At 39.1% G+C, this 21,802-nt stretch overlaps 1 protein-coding gene across 3 annotated transcripts in view; it reads left to right on the top strand.

Annotated features, from left to right (window-relative positions):
* ABCD3 (ATP binding cassette subfamily D member 3) overlaps positions 1-5,857 on the top strand; it is a 79,240-nt gene extending 73,383 nt beyond the window's left edge. For all 3 annotated transcript variants that reach the window (XM_068963114.1, XM_068963119.1, XM_068963125.1), the window contains exons 22-23: positions 2,368-2,424; positions 4,414-5,857. In XM_068963114.1, the coding sequence (XP_068819215.1) occupies positions 2,368-2,424; positions 4,414-4,491 (135 nt within the window). In that variant the 3' untranslated portion in view covers positions 4,492-5,857. The remainder of the gene's footprint in view (positions 1-2,367; positions 2,425-4,413) is intronic.
* Positions 5,858-21,802: the final 15,945 nt, after the last annotated feature.

The raw sequence follows: 21,802 nt of genomic DNA, 5'->3' as shown, positions 1-21,802 counted from the left end.
AAATTCTCATTCCCTGCTCCCAGTTTACTCTGTGTCCAGCCAAACATCTATCCAAAGAGAAGATTCCAAGTTATGAAGTGACAAAATTGCTATCAAAGGAAGGTATCTTGCCTTCATAAAGATTTTAAACTGATAAATAGATACGACTAAAAGAGAAAATTGTCAGTGAGTTCTGTATATAATTCTTTCTAGCCATGTGTTAGATATAAAATAAATATTAAAAATTTTCCCCTTTTATCTCATTCCCTATCCTCAGTGTTAATAAACTGATATTTTCTTAATTTGTTCTATTAGCTTTACCTAAATATCGTTTGTTTTTTTAATAAAGAAAAATTTAAAAAATTTTTAATTAAAAAAATTGGCTAATTATTTGGCAACTTTTAATGTATCTTTTTTTTTTGTCTGGCCTGGTCAATATTTTACTAAGGCTTCTTTTAGTATAGTAGTCTTTTTTTTTTTTTAATCCATTTGTCTATACAATTTTCAGATTGGAATGTATTAAGAGGTGTTTGTGGAATTCTCTTATACATAAAACAGTGTAGTCTCTATTTGATTAGTGACTTAGAAGCTCCATGCAATTTCCTCTTATATCTAGCTGTAGGCTGCAAGTCTGCATAAAATATACAATTCTCCTGTGTATAGATTCCATTTAAAAGAAAAAATTCCTGTGGGGCCCCCAGTTGATAAATTGTATTACTTAAATGGCACTTGAAAATGGATAAACATGAAATGAGGTATGAACTTAAAACTCCTTTACAGCTACAAAACCAGTACAAACTTACAAATTAAGTACAGAAGAAATTTTAAAACAGTTTCAAAATGCAGCATTAGAAAGACATTTGATACTATTTTGCTGAAACTAAACTACTGGTTTGGATTTAATGTGAGGTCCAAATATAATATGAAGAGGTCCAGATCTTGTTTTGAATTTTGCTTATGTATTTTGACTTAAATAATTCTGTAATAAAGAATGCCTTCATTCAGTTGAGATCTGATCTAATTATTTTAGTATTATAAGAGAAATAATATCTGAAGTAAGCTTTCAAAAATCACATCTGTGTTGCACCATTGAAATATATGTTTTATTAATAACTGCCAGTATACTTGTCATGCAGTTTCTGACCTGTCTGATAACCTTTCCTTTGGCACCCGAACTTATTACACATTAAAAGTTGTAAACAATACCAGTAGTCATCACATGGTACCAGCAGAAGTGTATACAGGAACCTAGGTACTTAAATTTCATGATAGAAGTGATAAGAAGAATATACTTACCCAAATTCTTTTTAATTCTCAAAATGAAAATAAGATTTGGAACTCATGGTGGAGATGTCCTGGTTACCCTAGCCTGTTTCTCAGCCTCGAGAGACCCATGTTGAGAAACCGTGATCCTAGAGCAGCGTTGCTCGGTCTCAGCACTATTGACGTTTTGGGTGGATTATTCTTAGTTGTGGGAGGCTGTCCTCTGCTTTGTGGGATGTTTGGCAACATTTTTTATCTCAACTCATTAGATGTCTCTAGCACTGTTAGTTTTGACAGTCAGAAGACCTTGAAATGTGTCCCCTACGGGGCGAAATATCCTGCCTCTTCTCCCCGGTTGAGAGTCACTGATCCAGAGCAACTAGCTACATCTCTTGATGTTGTTTTGAAAATCTGAAGAATGGTCCATAAACCCTAATTCACAGTCTAAAATCCAGTAAGCTTTTAAAACTGAAAAAGGTTTTTCATTGTTTTGTGGCAAGCTTACTGGGTAACCAGACCTGGCCTGAACTAACAGAAGATTTTTAAGCCCTTCTATTGATATTTATCTTACCGAATGTCCATGTCCATATGTGTTGCTGCAGAAACATTGATATGTCAATTTAAGAATTCTACCGCAGAACCCTCTGGGAGTGGTAAATGCTGCTTTTCCAAAATCTGAATTCTACGACATGTTCCAAAATAAGGAGTTCTAGTAAAGATTATACTGTATTTGAAAAAACAGATTTATTGTAGGCAATACTATATTGATTTAATTTTCCTGATTTTGACCTTTTGCTATTTTTACCATCTTTATGCTCTTTTCATATATTTTTCACAATAAAATAGAAAATATGCTAGGATATATATTTTGTGCCTGAAACAAAATAATACACTTAATTAAGCTAGTAACTGTTAGTTTTTTTCTTTCTTAGACTCTATGATACTTGTTAGTTTTTATTATGTAGTTGAAGGCCTATACTTTGTGTTACTTTAAACATTTGGTGTCAGTTGATTTTTAACTATAGCTACTGAAGCCAGTCATCTTAACAGCTTAAATTATATAAACTAATTTAATTTGTAACTCTGTGTTATTGATGTAAACCTAAATCATTTTCCTTGTATTAGGTTGGCATTACCCTCTTCACTGTGTCACATAGAAAGTCTCTTTGGAAACACCATGAGGTTTGTATTTCTTATATTAAATGGTGTAGTGAGAGTTTGTTTTATTTTCAAATATGAATTTAGGTGATTATGACTTTAGATTTCTTGGTGTGTGTTCCATTATAGATATATAATTTAAGGGGGAAAGGTGATTCTAATTCATTGTTATAAAATAGCATTTTTAGAAATATTATTGTAGTTGTCAATTTTGAGAGCTATAATATATATTAACATGGATAGTCTCTAGTTGTATAGGAAAGGTATTAGAGAACCAGTTAATGATTGTCCAGTTTTATAAATCACTGTTACATAGTGAACTGACTAAAATGTACATAATCTGATCACAGCCTTTTCTTACCATTCTCTATTGACCAAAAGGAAGGAGAGTCTTAAGAAGGATCAGATGGCAAAAAGTTTAGGGACAGCTTTAGCAGAAATCAGGACTACAAGGAGGAAACTATAATGTTAGCTGTTTATCATCACACACTATAATAAAATAGAATTCATTAAGTGGTCACTCTAATTTACAAAGATACTACAGTGAGTTTTACAGCAGTTCAGGTTCTCCAGCAGTGTCATAGTGCCATTCTCTTTCCTAATGTAAAATGATCAGCCCTGAAGAATAAACCCAGCTTAGTTCATTTTTTCTCTTTCCTTTTTTTCTTTCTTTCTCCCTGCTTACTTTCTCTCGCTCTTTTTCTTTCTTCCTCCCTCCTTCTCTTTTTTTCTCTCTTTCTTTCCTTCCTCCTTTCCTTCCTAAATGATAAAGAATTTCAGGTGAAAGAAAGGGTGTGAGGTAAGGCTATCTTGTCCCATAAAATACACCTTTTTTAAAAAAAGTCAAATACTGGGGTAAGTGTTATGAGGGATGTAGAGTACTGTCTTTGGTCTCAGGAATATTATGGTCCAAATGATAGTGTACAGATGGTTAAATGAAGACCATGGAATTTGAAGTCAGAATACCTGGGTTTAGGCAACACTGTTTCTGACACTGTTTCCTCTGTATAATAGAGTTACTGATCCTTGCCTAGCTGTCTCATAGGTTACCATGAGGATCAGATGTAGTCTGTATGAAAGCTCTTAATAAACTTTAATGAAATTGTGTATAGCTGTTGACTTTTAAAGACAGTTTTATAATGGCACATTATAATTTTCCCATTTTTGTTAATTGAATGGAAGACTAACTGGATATCAAGGCAGTTTAAAGTATATCCAAGCCTTTGTGTTTTCACAGAAGTTCATAAACATTACAACCATAGGATGCTGAAAGGACTTGGCTTTCCCCTTTCCTCTTCTCCTGGAGGTGTAGACAAGTAGCAGAGTAACCATCGGATCATTGACCATGTGATGGAGGGGGTGACACAAAGAACTGCAGTGTTGAATCCAAAATAGCTTAAACTAACAATATAGAAAACTGGAAAAAAGAAGATCTTTTCAGTAAACAAAAAAACCACTAAATCAAACAGAAGGCTTTGTAGCTGCTATCCTAAGCATCTTTGTAGGATGGAATTATATGGGCTCTTTTCCTCCTTTGCCAAGTCAACAAATGAACAAAAAGCCTTAAGTTAGAGGATCTGAACTGATCTGGGAAGCCAGCTAAAGTAAATGTTTTAGAGGCTGTCCTATCTGATGGGCTTGCACGTAGTGCAGTTGCACCTCTGTTGACCAGGTCCTTGGTTGTGGAGCGACAGAAGCATTCTAATTTGTGGGATGCTTACAGATTTGGTTCCTTTAAAATGAATAAGGAAGTCTGGTATTTTAGTTCTCATAATGGAAAGTGCTATATCCACTACAAGCAGAGGTGTTTTGTGACTATTTTTAAAAAGAGCAGACTTTGTCATTTAGTTTTTCCTTGGAAAATGGTATGCATTTCTGAGTATAAACTTCTGAAAGTTTTAGTGGCTTAAAATGCTTGTTACCAGTCATTTTCTTGTATGATAACCTCTACATAAATTCCTGACTGAAAGAAGATTCTCATGTATTGATTTCTTTCTCCCTTCTTTCCTGTAGTACTACCTGCATATGGATGGCAGAGGCAATTATGAATTCAAACAGATAACAGAAGATACAGTTGAATTTGGCTCCTAGAACCCAGAGAACTGTATTGTACCAGCTTCAATGAAATAATTACACAATACAATTAGAAATACAAAGTACATTGTAAAATAAAGTTGAGCTTGTTTTTTAAAACAAAGCAACAAATTAGGTACCAAATAATCAAGAACAAGTTATTGAAACATTTAATATTATATAGGATATTGCTAATTGTGTATATGTTGGTTTAATTATTAATATGTACTAAGAATGTCCTTATTCTTGTGGTTAAAAACCTGCCTAAATTAAATTGGGCTTAAATCAGTGTAACCTGATTCATCCTGGGATGTAAACCATTTGAAGTCAGCTACTTTGACTTTTATGGCTCTATGTTTTCCTTCAATGAAGAACCCTATTTAAAACTGGGGTCATCACTTGTCCTGTTCTAACCAGAGTCTTGAGTTTCATTTTCTCGTGTCCCATGATAGCGGGAAACGAATCACAGTGTTTTATCAAAATGTGCATCTTGGCATAATGGCATTTATGACACCGTGGCAGAGTTCTTGGGCTGCCACAGTTATCCTCATTCCTTGCATATGTCTTGGGGTACCCTGGACTCCAGGAAAGCCATTTGAATTTTCTTTGCCTAAGTAATAAATATGCCCCTCACAGTCTTCAGTATTGAGTTGTCTTGGGGGTTCTTTGTGATGATGCAACGAAAGTACATGTGCATTCTTGCTTACAGGGCAGGGTTACCGTGTTTCCACCTAGTCTTCTCAGTGATTGGGATATTAAGACACAAAATCCTTACATGTCAAGCTCAAAGTCTTCTCAGATTTTTAGAATTTTTAATGAATTAAGTGGATTTGTGTATGTTAGAAGCCCATTCATTAGATGCATGGTGGTTACATGGTGTTAAACTCCAGATGAGCCTTAAGAATGCACTACATGAAGTGAAGCACTGAGTATGCGACGTTATCACTGTCTTTGACCGTGACTGTGTGTTTAAGAAGTATGTTATAAAATTATGCACGTGGGTGAATTATGTTTCCTGAGGCACTGGTATATCTCTGTGAATCTTTAATAACTTTTTTATATTTGGGTTATTATATTGAACTGTACCCTAAGAGAAATCAATTTTATCTCAGCAAACCACCATTAATGACTATGTGTATTATCTGCACAGGGAGCACTGCACTTGAGTATTATCAATAAGCTAGATATGAAGTCAGGTTTATCAAACCGGGATTCAGAAAGGGGCTTTTTATATTCTTGTTTTTGCATAACTGGTTTTGGTTTTTTTGCAGAATTAATTCTAAGAATCACCAACTACCGAAGTAAAACTTGTACTGATTCCATAATACATGACATTCAGTTTTTACAACTTCTGTTTAGCAAACTTGTATACTTATTTTCTGTTCAGATTAAAAAAGAATCAGATATCCTATACAATCTTTGCTCATTCTTTTTATTCTGGTATATAACTCCTAGATAGTTCATACAGAGTTCATACAGTCTTGACTTGAAAAATATAAAAATAAAAATTCAGAGGGCCTTTTTGGCACCCAGTGTCTCATTTTTAAAAAGTTTTATCAAATGTGGTTTTATTGAAATGAATTCCTTTTCAGAAAAGTCATGAAAAAACCTTAGGTGTACTTCACAAATGCTACCAAATAGTCAGGGGATCTTGAAAGATCATATCAGCCCTAGGGAAGATTTTATGACATGGGGAAAGTTTCAGATTATCAGATTTCTAAGTTACCCTAAACCTACTAATAGAAATATTTTCCTAACTGCCCCGTTATTCCTCTCGCAATCAAAAAAAAGTTTCTCCTTGATTGTTTCTTCCCTATAAATTAAAAATTGCCTCACCATTTGAGGTGTGAAAGAAGATCCCTTCCCTGGAGAATCACCATGTACATTAACTTGATAGTTCTAGCTACTACTGCTAAGTCACCTCAGTCATGTCCGACTCTGTGCGACCCCATAGACGGCAGCCCACCAGGCTCCCCCGTCCCTGGGACTCTCCAGGCAAGAACACTGGAGTGGGTTGCCATTTCCTTCTCCAATGCATGAAAGTGAAAAGTGAAAGTGAAGTCGCTCAGTCATGTCCGACTCTTAGCAACCCCATGCACTGCAGCCTACCAGGCTCCTCCATCCATGGGATTTTCCAGGCAAGAGTACTGGAGTGGGGTGCCATCACCTTCTCCATGATAGTTCTAGGAAGACTTACAATAAAGGAATCCAGTGTTTCCAGGATGTGATTGACCATGGGACATCTTTTTCCACATAATTCCTGTTAGCGTCATCCATAGACTGCAGTGGGAAATAAATGGCAGTTTAATCTGCAAATAGATGGGGAAACAGTGAAATACTTTATTTTTTGAGGCTGCAAAATCGCTGAAGATGGTGACTGCAGCCATGAAATTAAAAGATGCTTACTCCTTGGAAGAAAAGTTATGACCAACCTAGACAGCATATTAAAGAGCAGAGACATTACTTTGCCAACAAAGGTCCATCTAGTCAAAGCTATGGTTTTTCTAGTACATGTATGGATATGAGAGTTGGACTATAAAGAAAGCTGAGTGCCAAAGAATTGATGCTTTTGAACTGTGGTGTTGGAGAAGACTCTTGAGAGTCCCTTGGACTGCAAGGAGATCCAGTCAGTCCATCCTAAAGGAAATCAGTCCTGATTATTCATTGGAAGGACTGATGCTGCAGCTGAAACTGCAGTACTTTGGCCACCTGGTGCAAAGAGCTGACTCATTTGAAAAGTCCCTGATGCTGGGAAAGACTGAAGGCAGGAGAAGGGGACGACAAGAGGATGAGATGGTTGGGTGGCATCACCGACTCAATGGACATGAGTTTGGTAAACTCCGGGAGTTGGTGATGGACAGGGAGGCCTGGCGTGCTGCAGTCCATGGTCGCAAAGAGTTGGACACGACTGAGCGACTGAACTGAACTAACTGAAGCTAAAGATAAGAGCATTCATCCATGAGCAACACTGCATATCAAGTTTATCACTTGGTTCTTGTAGCAAGCTGCTACTTTTATATGAGAAAACAGGGATGTAAACAACTAGCATTGTATGCTGTGCACTAACAGAATAGCAGGTGCCTGGGATTTGCCTCTATAGGGGAGGTAAAATTTTATTTCTACCCTCTTAGAGGTAAAATTCAGGTTTTATGGGAGCCCTTGAAAGGAAGCCCCAAAGTGGTGGCAAAATTAAAGCCGATGATGCTGCAAAGAGAGGTGACTGTGGAAAAGTAACTGTGGAGAGCCTAGAGGAAAGTAACCATTATTTTAATAAGGTTTGTATAGAATTCTGTCAGCCTCAACATCCTGTCCTTGGAAAGAGAGTTATTTTCCTTCTGGTGTAGGAAGGACATCTTGTCTATGGGGGTTTTACTTCCTGTTTTTAGGAAGAAAGGGGGAAGAGTCAGAGTGACCTTCCTGCACCAGCTGTTTTAAGTGCCTTTAACTCAAACTAGTCCTTATTGCAAAGTGGGTATTTTGGGGTGACAAATCCTGCCACCCTTCACCTCCACCCTACTTAACGATTAGCATTTGACTTAAAACTGTGGTGATGTTATAACATCTGTCATTTCCTTATATAATTTCTTAACTTTTAAATTTAATGTGTAAAACCATAATTTGCCTGAAAACAGAATGAATTTTCTTCTAGTGGATGGACTTCAGCATTGTTAACTGTAGGAAACGGTTTACATTTTTCCCTATGTCAGTTATTTTTCCTTTGAGAAGAATTGAAATGCTCTAACCTGTAAAATTCTAGGACCAGAAATTAGTGAATAACAGCCCCTCCCCATGCCCTGAGGGCAACCATTTTTAACTTCTAATTGTTTTGTGGTTGTTTTTATTTTTTAGATAGTGTGTTACATAACTTTTTAAATTTATCAGTTTTAGGCGTTCCCTACTGCCTGTATTCCTGTCACACCCACCACATATAGTTAAATCATTTAAAAAAATTTGGAAACACTTTATTGCAATGTAATATGTAAACAGAAAAGCCCATAAATCTTAGGCTCATTGAATTTTTAGAACGTGTTCATGCTCATTACCATCCCCACCCAGATCAAGAAATAGGACATTGTCACACTTCAAGGCCACCTTCATGTCTTCATTCAATCATGACTGTAAAAACCATTTTATTTAGACTTATAAACTTGGTACCTATTTTCACGCTTCATATTGTAATTAAATACCCTTTGTGTGTGTTTTCTTTCCGTCAACCTTGTGGAAATGACTGGTACATTTTAGATGTGGCAGTAGTGCCTTCACTTTTATTTGCTGTATAATATTATATGAATACATGACACTTCATGAATCTTACCGTCAGTGGGCATTGTGCTTTCTCTTCGGAGCTATTACAAATAGTTCCTATAAACCTTATGTATGTGTTTTGGTGCACATATGTATTCATTTTTGGAATGTAATGTATTCAACTTGGGTACGTACACCACCACCAAACTGTTCACTGAAGTGCCATTTTGACGCTGCCACTGTAAGTGTATGAGAATCTGTTTTCCTAGTCCTTGGTATTATGAATGCTTTTTTATTTATGCACTTTCAGCCATCAACAGTAAATCATCATGGTTTCATTTTGCATTTCCCTGACCAGTAACAAGATTGAACTCATTTCATGTTTCCATTTGGATAGCGTCCTTTTTGAAGGGGCCATTTAAATCTTTGGGCCTCCTTTTATGAATTGTCCTATTGATGTTAGAGATTTATATATATTCTGAACATGAGTCCTTTATTAGATGAATGTCTAAATATCAAAGTAGACTCTTAAAGCCAGATCTACATGTTTATTGTTTATTTGACAACTATACTATAAGATGGTTATAATGATCCCCAGAAAGGTAAGTTAAGACTCATAGCACTAAGTAAATTATTCAGCTTATATAAAAAGTAAATGGCAGACCAACAATTTGAGTTCTGAATTGTCTGATTACAAAACAAGCTGGTCCTTCTTAATTTTCTATTTTATACATAGTAGTGTGTATATGTTAATCCCAAATTCCTGATTTATCCCTCTCCCTGCAGCCTGCCCTTTTGGGTAACCATAAGTTTGTTTTATATGTTTGTGAGTCTGTCTAGGTTTTGTAAATAATTTCATTTGTATCATTTTTTTAGATTTCACATATTAATCATATATATTTGTCTTTCTCTGACTGACTTCACTTAGTTTGATGATCTCTGTGTTGTAACAAATGGTGTTATTTCATTCTTTATGTCTGCGTAATATTCTGTGGTATATATGTACCACATTTTATTTATCCTTTCCTCTGTCCATGGGCGTTTAGGTAGCTTCCCTGTCTTGGCTATTGTAAATAATGCTGCAGTGAACATTGAGATGCATGTATATTTTCAAATTATGGTATATATTCTTTGGAAAAATGTCTGTTTGGATCTTCTGCCCACTTTTTGGATTGTTTGTTTTGATACTGAGCTGCATGAACTGTTTGTATATTTTGGAGATTAATCCCTTGTTGGTCACATGGCTTGCACCTATTTTCTCCCATTCTATAGTTTATCTTTTCATTTTGTGTGTGGTTTCCTTTGCTTTGTAAAAACTTTTAAGTTGAATTAGGACCCATTAGTTTATGTTTGCCTTTATTTTCGTTACTCTTAGAAGTGAATCCAAAAAGATATTTCTGCAATTTATGTCAGAGTGTCCTGCCTATGTTTCCTCTAAGTATTTTATAGTATCCAGTCTTACATTTTGGTCTTTAATCTATTCTGAGTTTATTTTTGTATATAGTGTTAGAGAATGTTCTAATTTCATTCTTTTACATATAGTTGTCCAGTTTTTCCAGTACCACTTATTGAAGAGAATATCTTTTCTCCACTGTACATCCCTGCCTCCTTTGTTTTAGATTAATTGAGCATAGGTGCTTAGGTTTATGATTGTATTGCTAGTGTCTTAATTTCAAAGGCATTTCCATTTGTACTCTCCTCACAGTGCCGAAGAATTGATGCTTTTAAACTTTGGTATTGGAGTAGACTCGAGAGTCCCTTGGACTGCAAGGAGATCCAGCCAGTCCATTCTGAAGGAGATCAGTCCTGGGTGTTCTTTCGAAGGACTGATGCTAAAGCTGAAACTCCAATACTTTAGCCACCTCATGTGAAGAGTTGACTCATTGGGAAAGACCCTGATGCTGAGAGGGATTGGGGGCAGGAGGACAAGGGGACGATACAGGATGAGATGGCTGGATGGCATCACCGACTCGATGGACATCAGTCTGAGTGAACTCCGGGAGTTGGTGATGGACAGGGAGGCCTGGTGTTCTGCGGTTCATGGGGTCGCAAAGAGTCAGACACAACTGAGCAACTGAACTGAACTGAACACAGTTTTTATATCACACTTGTGTGTGGATGATTCCTGCTTTTACTGTATGTTTGCCTTTACTAGTGAGCTTTCCCATTCATAATTTTCTTGTTTGTAGCTGTGGTCTTGTCTTTTCTACTTAGGAAAGTTCTTTTAGCATTTGTTGGGAAGCTGATTTGGTGGTGCTGAATTCGCTTAGATTTTTCCTGTTTGTAAAGCTTTCAATTTCTCTGTTGAATCTGAATGAGAACCTTCCTGGGTAGAGTATTCTTGGTTGTAGGTCTTCTCCTTTTGTCAGTATAAAAAATATTGTGCCACTTCTTGGTAGGCTGCAGTTTCTGCGGCAAAATCAGCTGATAACCTTACGGGGATTCCCTTATATATTATTTGTTGCTTTTGCCTGTTGCTTTTAATGTTTTTTCTTTAACTTTTGTTGTTTAATTTCTTTAATGTTGTCTTTGATTTTTGTCAAGTTGATTATTATGTGTCTCGGCATGTTCTTCTTTTGGATTTATCGTGTATGGGGCTCTCTGTGCTTCTTGAACTTGGGTGGCTGTTTCCTTTCCCACGCTAGGGAAGTTTTCAGCTACTATGTGTTTGGGTATTTTTTTCAGGCTCTTTTTCTCTTTTCCTTTGGGACCTCTATTATGTGAATGTTGGTGCATTTAAGTGTGTCCCAGAGGTCTCTTAAACTGTCCTCGTTGGTTTTCATTCTGTTTTCTTTATTCTGTTCCACAGCAGTAATTTCCATCATTCTGTCTTCCAGCTCACTTATCCATGGTTCTGCCTCATTTATTCTGCTATCGACTCCTTTTTGTATATTTTTCATTTCAATTATTGTATTGTTCAACTGTTCTTTATATCTTCTAGCTCTTTGTTAAGTGTTGCTTCTGTCTTTTCAGTCTGTGCCCCCATTCTTTCTCCAAAATCTCGGATCATCTTTACACTCATTACTCTTGAGTTCTTTTTCAGGTAATTACTTATCTCTGCTTCACTTCATTATTCTTCTGGGGTTTTGTCTTGTTCCTTCATCTGGAACATATTCCCCTGCTGTCTCATTTTGTCTGACTTTCTGTGTGTGTGACCTCCCGTCCTGGGAATGCAGGGTTGTAGGTCCTTTTGCTTCTGGTGTCTGCCTCTTGGTGGGTGAGGCTGATCTAGAAACTTGTGTAGGCTTCTTAGTGGGAAGGACTAGTGCCTGCCCACTGGTGGGTGGAGCTGAGTCTTGTCTGTCTCTCCAGTGCGCAGTGCTGTGTCAACAGGTGTGTTTGCAGGTGGCTGTGGACTCAGGAAGATTTTAGGCAGCCTGTCCCCTGTCTCACCCTATTTGTTATCTGCCTGAAGCGTCCCAGCACTGGCACCTGTGGGCTGTTGGGGGTGCCTCCGCCACTGGTGTCCTTGTCCCCACAATGAGCCATAGCTGCATCCTACCCCTACATCTCCCAGAGTCCTTCCAAGACCACGAGGTGCTTCTGGCCTAGGCTCCTAGGAAGTCGCTGCTTTCCCCCTGGGTCCCATGCACATGAGATCTGTGTGTACCCTCCAAGAGTGGATTTTCTGTTTCCCCTTGTCCTGTAAAGTTCCTTTCATCAAGCCCCTCTGGCCTTCCAAACCAGATGCTCTGAGGGCTCCTCTACCTGATGCCAGACCCCCAGCCTGGGAAGCCTGATGGGGGCTCAGAACTCTAACTCCTGTGAGAGAAGCTCTGTGATAAAAGTATTTTCCAGCTTGTGGGTCGCCCACCTGGGAGGTATGGGATTTGATTAGGTCCCAGATCTCTCCTGCTGTCTCACTGTGGCTGCTGCTTTGTCTCTGGATGTAAAGTATCTTTTTTGCGTAGGTTCCAGTCTTTTTTGTTAATCTGTGTGTTTGTCTCTTTCTTTAGCAGATAGTTGTGATTTTGGTGTTTTTGTGAGAGGAGGTGAGCTCGAATCCTTCTACTCCATCGTTTTGTCTCAGAACCCAAAGTATACTTTTAAGACAATGAGCATTTCTAAACATTAAAAAGGATATTTCATAATGATAAAGGCTTCATCAACCAACAACAAAACAAAACCCCACATATATATTGAACACAGCTAACCACCTTGACCTAATTAAAATTAGCAGCTGCAAAATTCCTGAACATGATAGATTCCTCTGTTTAAGACTTTTTCAATTCCTGTGAACTCCTTATTGCCAAATTCAGACTTAAATTGAAGAAAGTAGGGAAAACCACTAGACCATTCAGATATGACCTAAATACAGTGGAAGTGACAAATAGATTAAAGGGACTGAAGATCTATGGATGGAGGTTTATAACATTGTACAGAAGGCTGTGATCAAAACCATCCTGAAGAGAAAGAAATGCAAAAAGGCAAAAATTTGGTTGTCTGAGAAGGCCTTACAAATAGCTGAGAAAAGAAGAGAAGCAAAACGCAAAGGAGAAGAGGAAAGATTTACCCATCTGAATGCAGAGTTCCAAAGAACAGCAAGGAGAGAGAAGAAAGCCCTCCTCAGTGTTCAATACAAATAAACAGAGGAAAACAATAGAATGGGAAAGACTAGCGATCTCTTCAAGAAAATTAGAGATACCAAGGGAACATTTCATGCAAAGATGGGTACAGTTGGATACAATAAAAGACAAAAACAGGTGGACCTAACAGAAGTAGAAGATATTAAGAAGAGGTGGCAGGAATACACAGAAGAACTGTACAAAAAAGATCTTAGTGACCCAGATAACCATGATGGTGTGATCACTCACCTAAAGCCAGATACCCTGGAGTGTGAGGTCAAGTGGGCCTTAGGAAGCATCACTACAAACAAAGCTAGTGGAGGTGATGGAATTCCAGTTGAGCTATTTCAAGTTGTAAAAGATGATGCTGTGCAAGTGCTGCACTCAATATGCCAACAAATTTGGAAAACTCAGCAGCAGCTGCAGGATTGGAAAAGGTCAGTTTTCATTCCCATCCCAAAGAAAAGCAATGCCAAAGAATGTTCACACTACTGCACAATTACCCTCATCTCACATGCTATCAAAGGAAGGTTCAAAGTTCTCCAAGCTGGGCTTCAACAGTATGTGAACTGAGGATTTCCAGATGTTCAAGCTGGATTTAGAAAAGGCAGAGGAACCAGAAATGAAATCGCCAACATCCGTTGGATCATAGAAAACAAGAGAATTCCAGAAAAATATCTACTGCTTTATTGAGTACTCCAAAACCTTTTACTGTGTGGATCACAACGAACTGTGGAAAATTCTTAAACAGATGGGAATACCAGACTACCTGACCTGCCTCCTGAGAAATTTGTATGCAGGTCAAGAAGCAACAGTTAGAACTGGGCATATAACAACAAACTGGCTCCAAATTGGGAAAGGAGTACGTCAAGGCTGTATATTGTCACCCTGCTTCTTTTACTTTATGCAGAGTACATCATGCAAAATGCCGAGCTGGATGAAGCACAAACTGGGATCAAGATTGCTGGGAGAAATATCAATAACCTCAGATATGCAGATGACACCACCCTTATGAAAGAAAGTGAAGAGGAAATGAAGAGCCTCTTGATGAAAGTGAAAGAAGAGAGTGAAAAAGCTGGCTTAAAACTGAACATTCAGAAAATGAAGATCATGGCATCCGGTCCCATCACTTCATGGCAAATAGATGGGGAAACAATGGAAACAATGACAGACTTATTTTCTTGGGCTCCAAAATCACTGCAGATGGTGACTGAAGCCATGAAATTAAAAAGATGCTCCTTGGAAGGAAAGCTATGATCAACCTAGACAGCATATTAAAAAGCAGAGACGTTACTTTCCAACAAAGTTTCGTTTAGTCAAAGATAGTTTTTTCTGTGTTGTCTATGGATGTAAGAGTTGGACTATAAAGAAAGCTGAGCACCGAAGAATTGATGCTTTTGAACTGTAGTGTTGGAGAAGACGAGAGTCCCTTGAACTGCAAGGAGATCAGTCAATCCTAAAGGAAATCAGTCCTGAATATTCATTGGAAGGACTGATGCTGAAGCTGGAGCTCCAATACTTTGGCCGCCTGATGTGAAAAGACCCTGATGCTGGGAAAGATTGAGGGCAGGAGAAGGGGACGACAGAGGATGAGATGGTTGGATGGCATCACCGACTCGATGGACATGAGTTTGGGCAAGCTCCGGGAGTTGGTAACGGACAGAGAACCCTGGCAGGCTGCAGTCCATGGGGTCTCAAAGAGTCGGACACGACTGAGCAACTGAACTGAATGTTTTGTTTTTTTCAGTGTAGAGGTATTACATATTTTCATTAGCTTTATTGCTAGGCATTTGATGTTTGTTGATTCTACTTTATTTTCTGATTCTTGTATCTGTCTTATTTCCTAGTCATTAACTTTTTATAAACGTGCCTTTGTGACAGATAGTGTCTTCCAAGAATGGTCCCACCTCACATGTTCTGTGCAGTGTGGGATCAACATACTGCATCGGGAAGTGAGGTCTCTGTTCCCTCCCCTTGGGCCTGTAAACCTTTGTAACTTCTGGTGGGAAGCTCGGGGGCTTGGGAGTTGATCAAGGAGACAGGATCGTGGGAGGCAGTAACACATAAACTTTATTTGGGCAGCGCTTGGACAGGATTGCATGAGAGAGGAAGCCCTTCCACATGTGAAAACTGACAGAACTAAGAAACACTTAGTTCCAGAGATGGTGGCGTGTGACCACCACCTATAAGACAGTAGGACAGGGGACTCCCAGGGGGATCGTGGAAATCAGAGAAGGGCTCACATGTCTAGGTGATGTCCCTCAGCAGCAACTGCTCTGTGACAACAGTGGTTTGGGGTCTTACCGGATTATCTTATCTATGGTCGGCAGACGTTCAATACAATTTCATGGGATATGTAAAGTAGGCAGGCTCTGATCGGCTAAAACTACGGTTTGGGACTATGTTTAAAGCAGTCGATGTGTGAGGGTTTGACTTTGTCACAGGTGGGCTTTTAGCTAATCATCCTAACTTCCTGTGAAGAAATAAGCAGCACAGGAGCCATTGTAGGTGATTACTGAAGAGCTGTCTCTGGCTCATTTATAGAATACTTCTGCAATTGATAGAATACAGCAGAAGTTCCAGTTAAATTATTTAAAATTAATGATCCGTGTTTGTTTTTTTCCCAGTGTTTTTCTCTAGTGAATCTGTAATTCTGTTTACTGCAGAACCAAACAGAGAACTATGTCCCTTTCTTACTGTCTTTCCCCTCTAGTTTCTGATTGCTTTCCTTAAAAAAAAAAATTTGCCCCATCTGCTGTAATTGTCATACAACAATCTTCAGTTATTCCCAGCTGTGCCACCATGTCAATGTTCTATTACTTGCCAGAGATAGTCTCCCTGGGGTCCTCGGTCCCTCTTCACTGTGGTTCTGTAGGCCCACCGAGCTATCAGCCTGACACTGAGCTCTCTTGCATTGCATCCCACATCTTCCTCTGTTTGGGATTTACTCACTTGTTCAGTGGAACGTGTCCTACAGCAGCATCCTGGGAAAGAAAGCATGGAAGGAAAATTCTGTGAAGTCCCTTATGTGTGAAAATATCCTTGTTCTGTTACACTTGGTGGGAAGTTCAGCTATAATAACTGAACTTAAGCTTAAGATCATTTTCCCCTAAATATTTTTTATAGCCACTGTCCTTCCATTTATAGTCACTGAATATAGTCTCAGGAATATCCTCTGCCATATCTGGCAAGTCGGAGTGTCTGAGCCTCTTGAGAACTCTGTGAAGGCAAATTAATTTTCCTCTCCTCCTTTCCTCCTCTGCACACAATAGGGTATGACTCCCCTTTCTGTGTATAAGCTTTTTCTATGTCTCAGTGCATTATTAACTGAGTCCATTAATTTCCTCTCTCTTTTTTTCTTTGTCTCTATAGATTATAACCTTTTAAGATTACTTAGTATCATGGTAGTGGGGTCTTAGGAAGGAGAAGAGAAGCATGTTTCATCTTTGGAAGTCCATAAAGACTTTTAAAAGACATTATATTCATTTTTTTTCACAAAAGTTTGCTTATTTTAGCAATAAAGAGGATACTACATTTAAGAAAACTCAAAATGAAAAATCAGGCCATGATTCTGAGGTGTTCTTTAGAGTATCATATTTCCAGTGATTATGTAGAGCAGACCCATCATGTATAATCTTTTTAGAATGTTCCACTGACTCAAATAAAGCTCTTTTTGCTAGTTCTTAGAATGAAAGAGCAAGCTCTGTGACCTGGTCATTCTGGTTCTCTGAAAATGCTTCTTAAAGTATTAATGATGATCCTAAATTAAAAAAAAATAGAGCTCAGTTCAGTTCAGTTCAGTCGCTCAGTCGTGTCCGACTCTTTGCAACCCCATGAATCGCAGCACACCAGGCCTCCCTGTCCATCACCAACTCCCGGAGTTCACTCAGACTTGCATCCATCGAGTTCAGTGATGCCATCCAGCCATCTCATCCTCTGTTGTCCCTTTCTCCTCCTGCCCCCAATCCCTCCCAGCATCAAAGTCTAATCCAATGAGTCAACTCTTCGCATGAGGTGGCCAAAGTACTGGAGTTTCAGCTTTAGCATCATTCCTTCCAAAGAAATCCCAGGGTTGATCTCCTTCAGAATGGACTAGTTGGATCTCCTTGCAGTCCAAGGGACTCTCAAGAGTCTTCTCCAACACCACAGTCCAAAAGCATCAATTCTTTGGCTCTCAGCCTTCTTCACAGTCCAACTCTCCCATCCATACATGACCACTGGAAAAACCGTAGCCTTGACTAGACGGACCTTAGTTGGCAAAGTAATGTCTCTGCTTTTGAATATACTATCTAGGTTGGTCATAACTTTTCTTCCAATGAGTGAGCGTCTTTTAATTTCTTGGCTGCAGTCACCATCTACAGTGATTTTGGAGCCCCCCAAAATAAAGTCTGACACTGTTTCCACTGTTTCCCCATCTATTTCCCATGAAGTGATGGGACCAGATGCCATGATCTTTTTCTGAATGTTGAGCTTTAAGCCAACCTTTTCACTCTCCTCTTTTACTTTCATCAAGAGGCTTTATAGCTCCTCTTCACTCTCTGCCATAAGGGTGGTGTCATCTGCATATCTGAGGTTATTGATATTTCTCCCGGCAATCTTGATTGCAGCTTGTGTTTCTTCCAGTCCAGCGTTTCTCATGATGTACTTTGCATATAAGTTAAATAAGGAGGGTGACAATATACAGCCTTGACGTACTCCTTTTCCTATTTGGAACCAGTCTGTTGTTCCATATCCAGTTCTAACTGTTGCTTCCTGGCCTGCATACAGATTTCTCAAGAGGCAGGTCAGGTGGTCTGGTATTCCCCATCTGTTTCAGAACTTTCCACAGTTTCTTGTGATCCACACAGTCAAAGGCTTTGGCATAGTCAAGAAAGCAGAAATAGATGTTTTTCTGGAACTCTCTTGCTTTTTCCATGATCCAATGGGGATGTTGGCAATTTGATCTCTGGTTCCTCTGCCTTTTCTAAAACCAGCTTGAACATCAGGAAGTTCACAGTTCACATATTGCTGAAGTCTGGCTTGGAGAATTTTGAGCATTACTTTACTAGCGTGTGAGATGAGTGCAATTGTGTGGTAGTTTGAGCATTCTTTGGCATTGCCTTTCTTTGGGATTGGAATGAAAACTGACCTTTTCCAGTCCTGTGGCCACTGTTGAGTTTTCCAAATTTGTTGGCATATTGTGTGCAGCACTTTCACAGCATCTTTCAGGATTTGAAATAGCTCTACTGGAATTCCATCACCTCCACTTGCTTTGTTCCTAGTGATGCTTTCTAAGGCCCACTTGACTTCACATAGAGCTAGTACTTTCTAAAAAATTTTTTAAAGAAAGATACACTTGTAGTTTTTAGTTGATAAAGGTCTCTTTGTTGTTTTCAACCTAGATAATAGTCTTCTAATTGGAGACTGTGGGGAATGCGGAAGCTCTGTTGCAGCTAAGTAAGAATTGACCACACCCTGTAATGATGCTCTTCTAAACGGGAGGAGACTCCTAATCAGTGCTACTTCTGCACCTGCTCGGTTGAAGAAATCGCTTCTGTGTACTGCATGACAATTATTTACCATCATATCTGTCTCCCATGTCAGACTATGAAGTCCTAGAGGACAGAGGCTGTGTATTCTTTTTAAATTTTTATTGGAGTATAGTTGCTTTACAATATTGTGTTAGTTTTTGCTATACAGCAATGTGAATCAGTTACACATATACATATATCCCCTAGAAAGATAAATTTTAAACATAAATTAATTGGCCCGACTCTCAAGTTAGCCAAAGATATTTAGCCAAATGGCTTTGACTTTGGGATGCTGAAGGCAATATAAAACTCCAGATTTTGTCAAACACGCATTTATTTTTGGCATTTTCCTATGTTCAAGTTACTGTTTGTGATCAAGCCTTCCCTCTTCTGGAGCCCTTCTCATGCTTCCTCCTCTCCCTTTCCTCCATCCAATTGGTTAACTCTGTCCTTCAGCTGATATTTTTAGATACCCTTCCAAGTCCAGGTTAGAGGGCCCCACCTGAGTTCCCCAAAGCACCCTAGACTTCCCTTATCATAATGTTTATGTTCTCTTGCCATTACCTATTTGTCATTTTACCCCACAAACACATGAGCTCCACAAGAGCTGAGATTGTACCGTTTATATTTTACCAAATAGTAGGTGCTTAATATTAGAATGCAGGAGACGCAAGAGATGTGGGTTTGATCCTGGGTCAGGAAGATACCCTGGAAAAGTAAATGACAACGCACTCCAGTATTCTTGCCTGGAAAATCCCGTGGACAGAGGAGCCTGGTGGGCTACAGTCCATGGGGCTGCAAAAGAGTCAGACACGACTGCGTACACACAATATTAGAATAAATGAATGAATTCAAATGCATAAGCATGGTTCTTGCCGGAAAAAATTACCATCTAGAAAGGGGCCATGGCAAGTAAATATCTATTCTGTACAACATTACAGGTGGGAAGAAAGACCTGTGAGAGTGCAGGAAGGAGGTAGGAAGAGTACCCTGGGCATCTGGGAGAGGAAGGCACCTGAGAGATCAGGAATTATTATCCACAGTCTTGGAGGCTGGGTAGGTAGAAGCAGGGCACATGAATCTGAGAAATCGAGGCAGGAAAGCTTTTGGTGTTCAGAAACTTGTGAATTAAAGCAGAGGTCCTCAAAATACTATCCTAGTGAAATGTGTAGTATTTGAGTATGATCATGTCTCTGCTTTTAGTTTTGGCGTGGATTAATAACTTGCTGATATTTAAGGTTACTAAATGGCATCTTCTTGTCAGGGCTGTGCACTTCTATCCATTGCTGAAGTGTCTCTCTCCTTTCTCCACCTTACTTCCCCTACCCTGCCTTTGTGAAATCAGAAGAGTGGGCTAAATGACTGGGGAAATCACAGAGCTTCCCAGACTTCAGTGTGCATACAAAGTGCCTGGAAAATGCAGATTCTGGTAGGACAGGGGTAGGATCCGAAAATTTCTATCTCAAAAGAACTACCTCTCAAATGATGTCCCAAGGCCACACTTTGTATTGCAAGCAGATTCTGGAGTGGAGCTCTCCAGCTTTGGACTAAAGAAACCATCACAGGTAGACTTGTAGCACCTTGGAGAAGGTTCTCTGGTCCAGTGATTCTGACCACTCCAACCCCCATGTTCCTTCATTCTTAATCATTTATGGGTGTTCTGGGTTTTATTTACTGTGTATGTGTGAAAGTCGCTCAGTCGTATCTGATTCTTTGCGACCCCACGGACTATACAGTCCATGGAATTCTCCGGGCCAGAATACTGGAGTGGGTAGCTGTTCCCTTCTCCAGGGGATCTTCCCATCCTAGGGATTGAACCCATGTCTCCCACATTGCAGGCAGACACTTTACCCCTTAGTCACCAGGGAAGCCCAGTTTATGAATTCTAGTCAAGTTGCAATCTTTCTCAGCAACCGAAGATGGCGCCACAATCTTGGTCTTAAAGGGTACTTCCCAACCAGACGCTGTTATGCAAAGGAAAAGCATCTTCCTGCCCCTCTGAAAGTTTCTTGTTCTCTGACCTTGTAAACTTAGAGAAGACATGTTGCTTCGCAGATGGAGCATAGATTTCCAGTGATTTTTGAAATTCAGGCTGCATTATGTCAAAAACCTTTCTTAAAGCTTTTTTAGAACCCCGTTCTAAATGTTTGTTGGATTTCGTGTGTTCAAGGTGGATTGCAATTTCTGTTACAAAACTCCTGGATTGTTATAAAGTATTTCCATTTCTGCCAGGGGTACTGTTATCTTTCAGTTGGTAATTATTTGTGTTGTATCTAATAACACATAATCATGGAATTTAAGCTAAAAAGTATTGAAGAACTTTCGAGCAATTAGCTAACTTGACAAAAAGAGAGAATAGGCTTCCCAATTTTGCTTAAGTTCTCCTGAGTTTCGGCACCTTGCAACAGGAAAAGTCCTAACAGACCACGTGTGATAGACCTTCCAGTGCAGCAGCTGCAGACCGAGGATCTTATCTAGGCTCTGTGTATTCTTCCTTTGATTTAGGCTTCACAGCAGACTGAGTTCGGACCTCTCTCGGCTCAGAAATGTCCCGTTTGAGAATAGAACTATTCCTAGTCTCTCATGGCAGTAAATTAGAGATTAAGCCAATGGTTCTGAAACTTTACTGAGCATTAGATCACTTGAAAGACTTCTTGTTAAAATATAGATTTCTAAGTCAGTAAGTCTGAGGTCAGGGTTATGAATTTACTTCTCTAATAAGTTCTCAAATGATGCTCACTCTTATTCCATCACGTGCGATAGGGACCACACTTTGAGGACCATTGGATTAAGCTAACATTGTGGCTAACACATTTCTTCATTATGTTCAGCAAGAGAGAGAGCATCCTGACATTCCCAGAAAGAGCCCCGAGAGTCACCCTTCTTAGAACATGTTAGCACATGTGCCAATTTCTGCAGACACAAGGAAGGAATGTGCTGAATGGCAAAGCCAGAATCACCTCTGTCTGCAGCTGAAAAGCAGGGGTGTGAGAAAGAACTAGCGTCCAT

This window comes from Capricornis sumatraensis, chromosome 2 (assembly GCF_032405125.1).
Source record: "Capricornis sumatraensis isolate serow.1 chromosome 2, serow.2, whole genome shotgun sequence".
Lineage (NCBI taxonomy): Eukaryota > Metazoa > Chordata > Mammalia > Artiodactyla > Bovidae > Capricornis > Capricornis sumatraensis.
The sequence above is the reverse complement of the archived record's forward strand: the minus strand, read 5'-3'. Positions and strand labels throughout refer to the sequence as shown.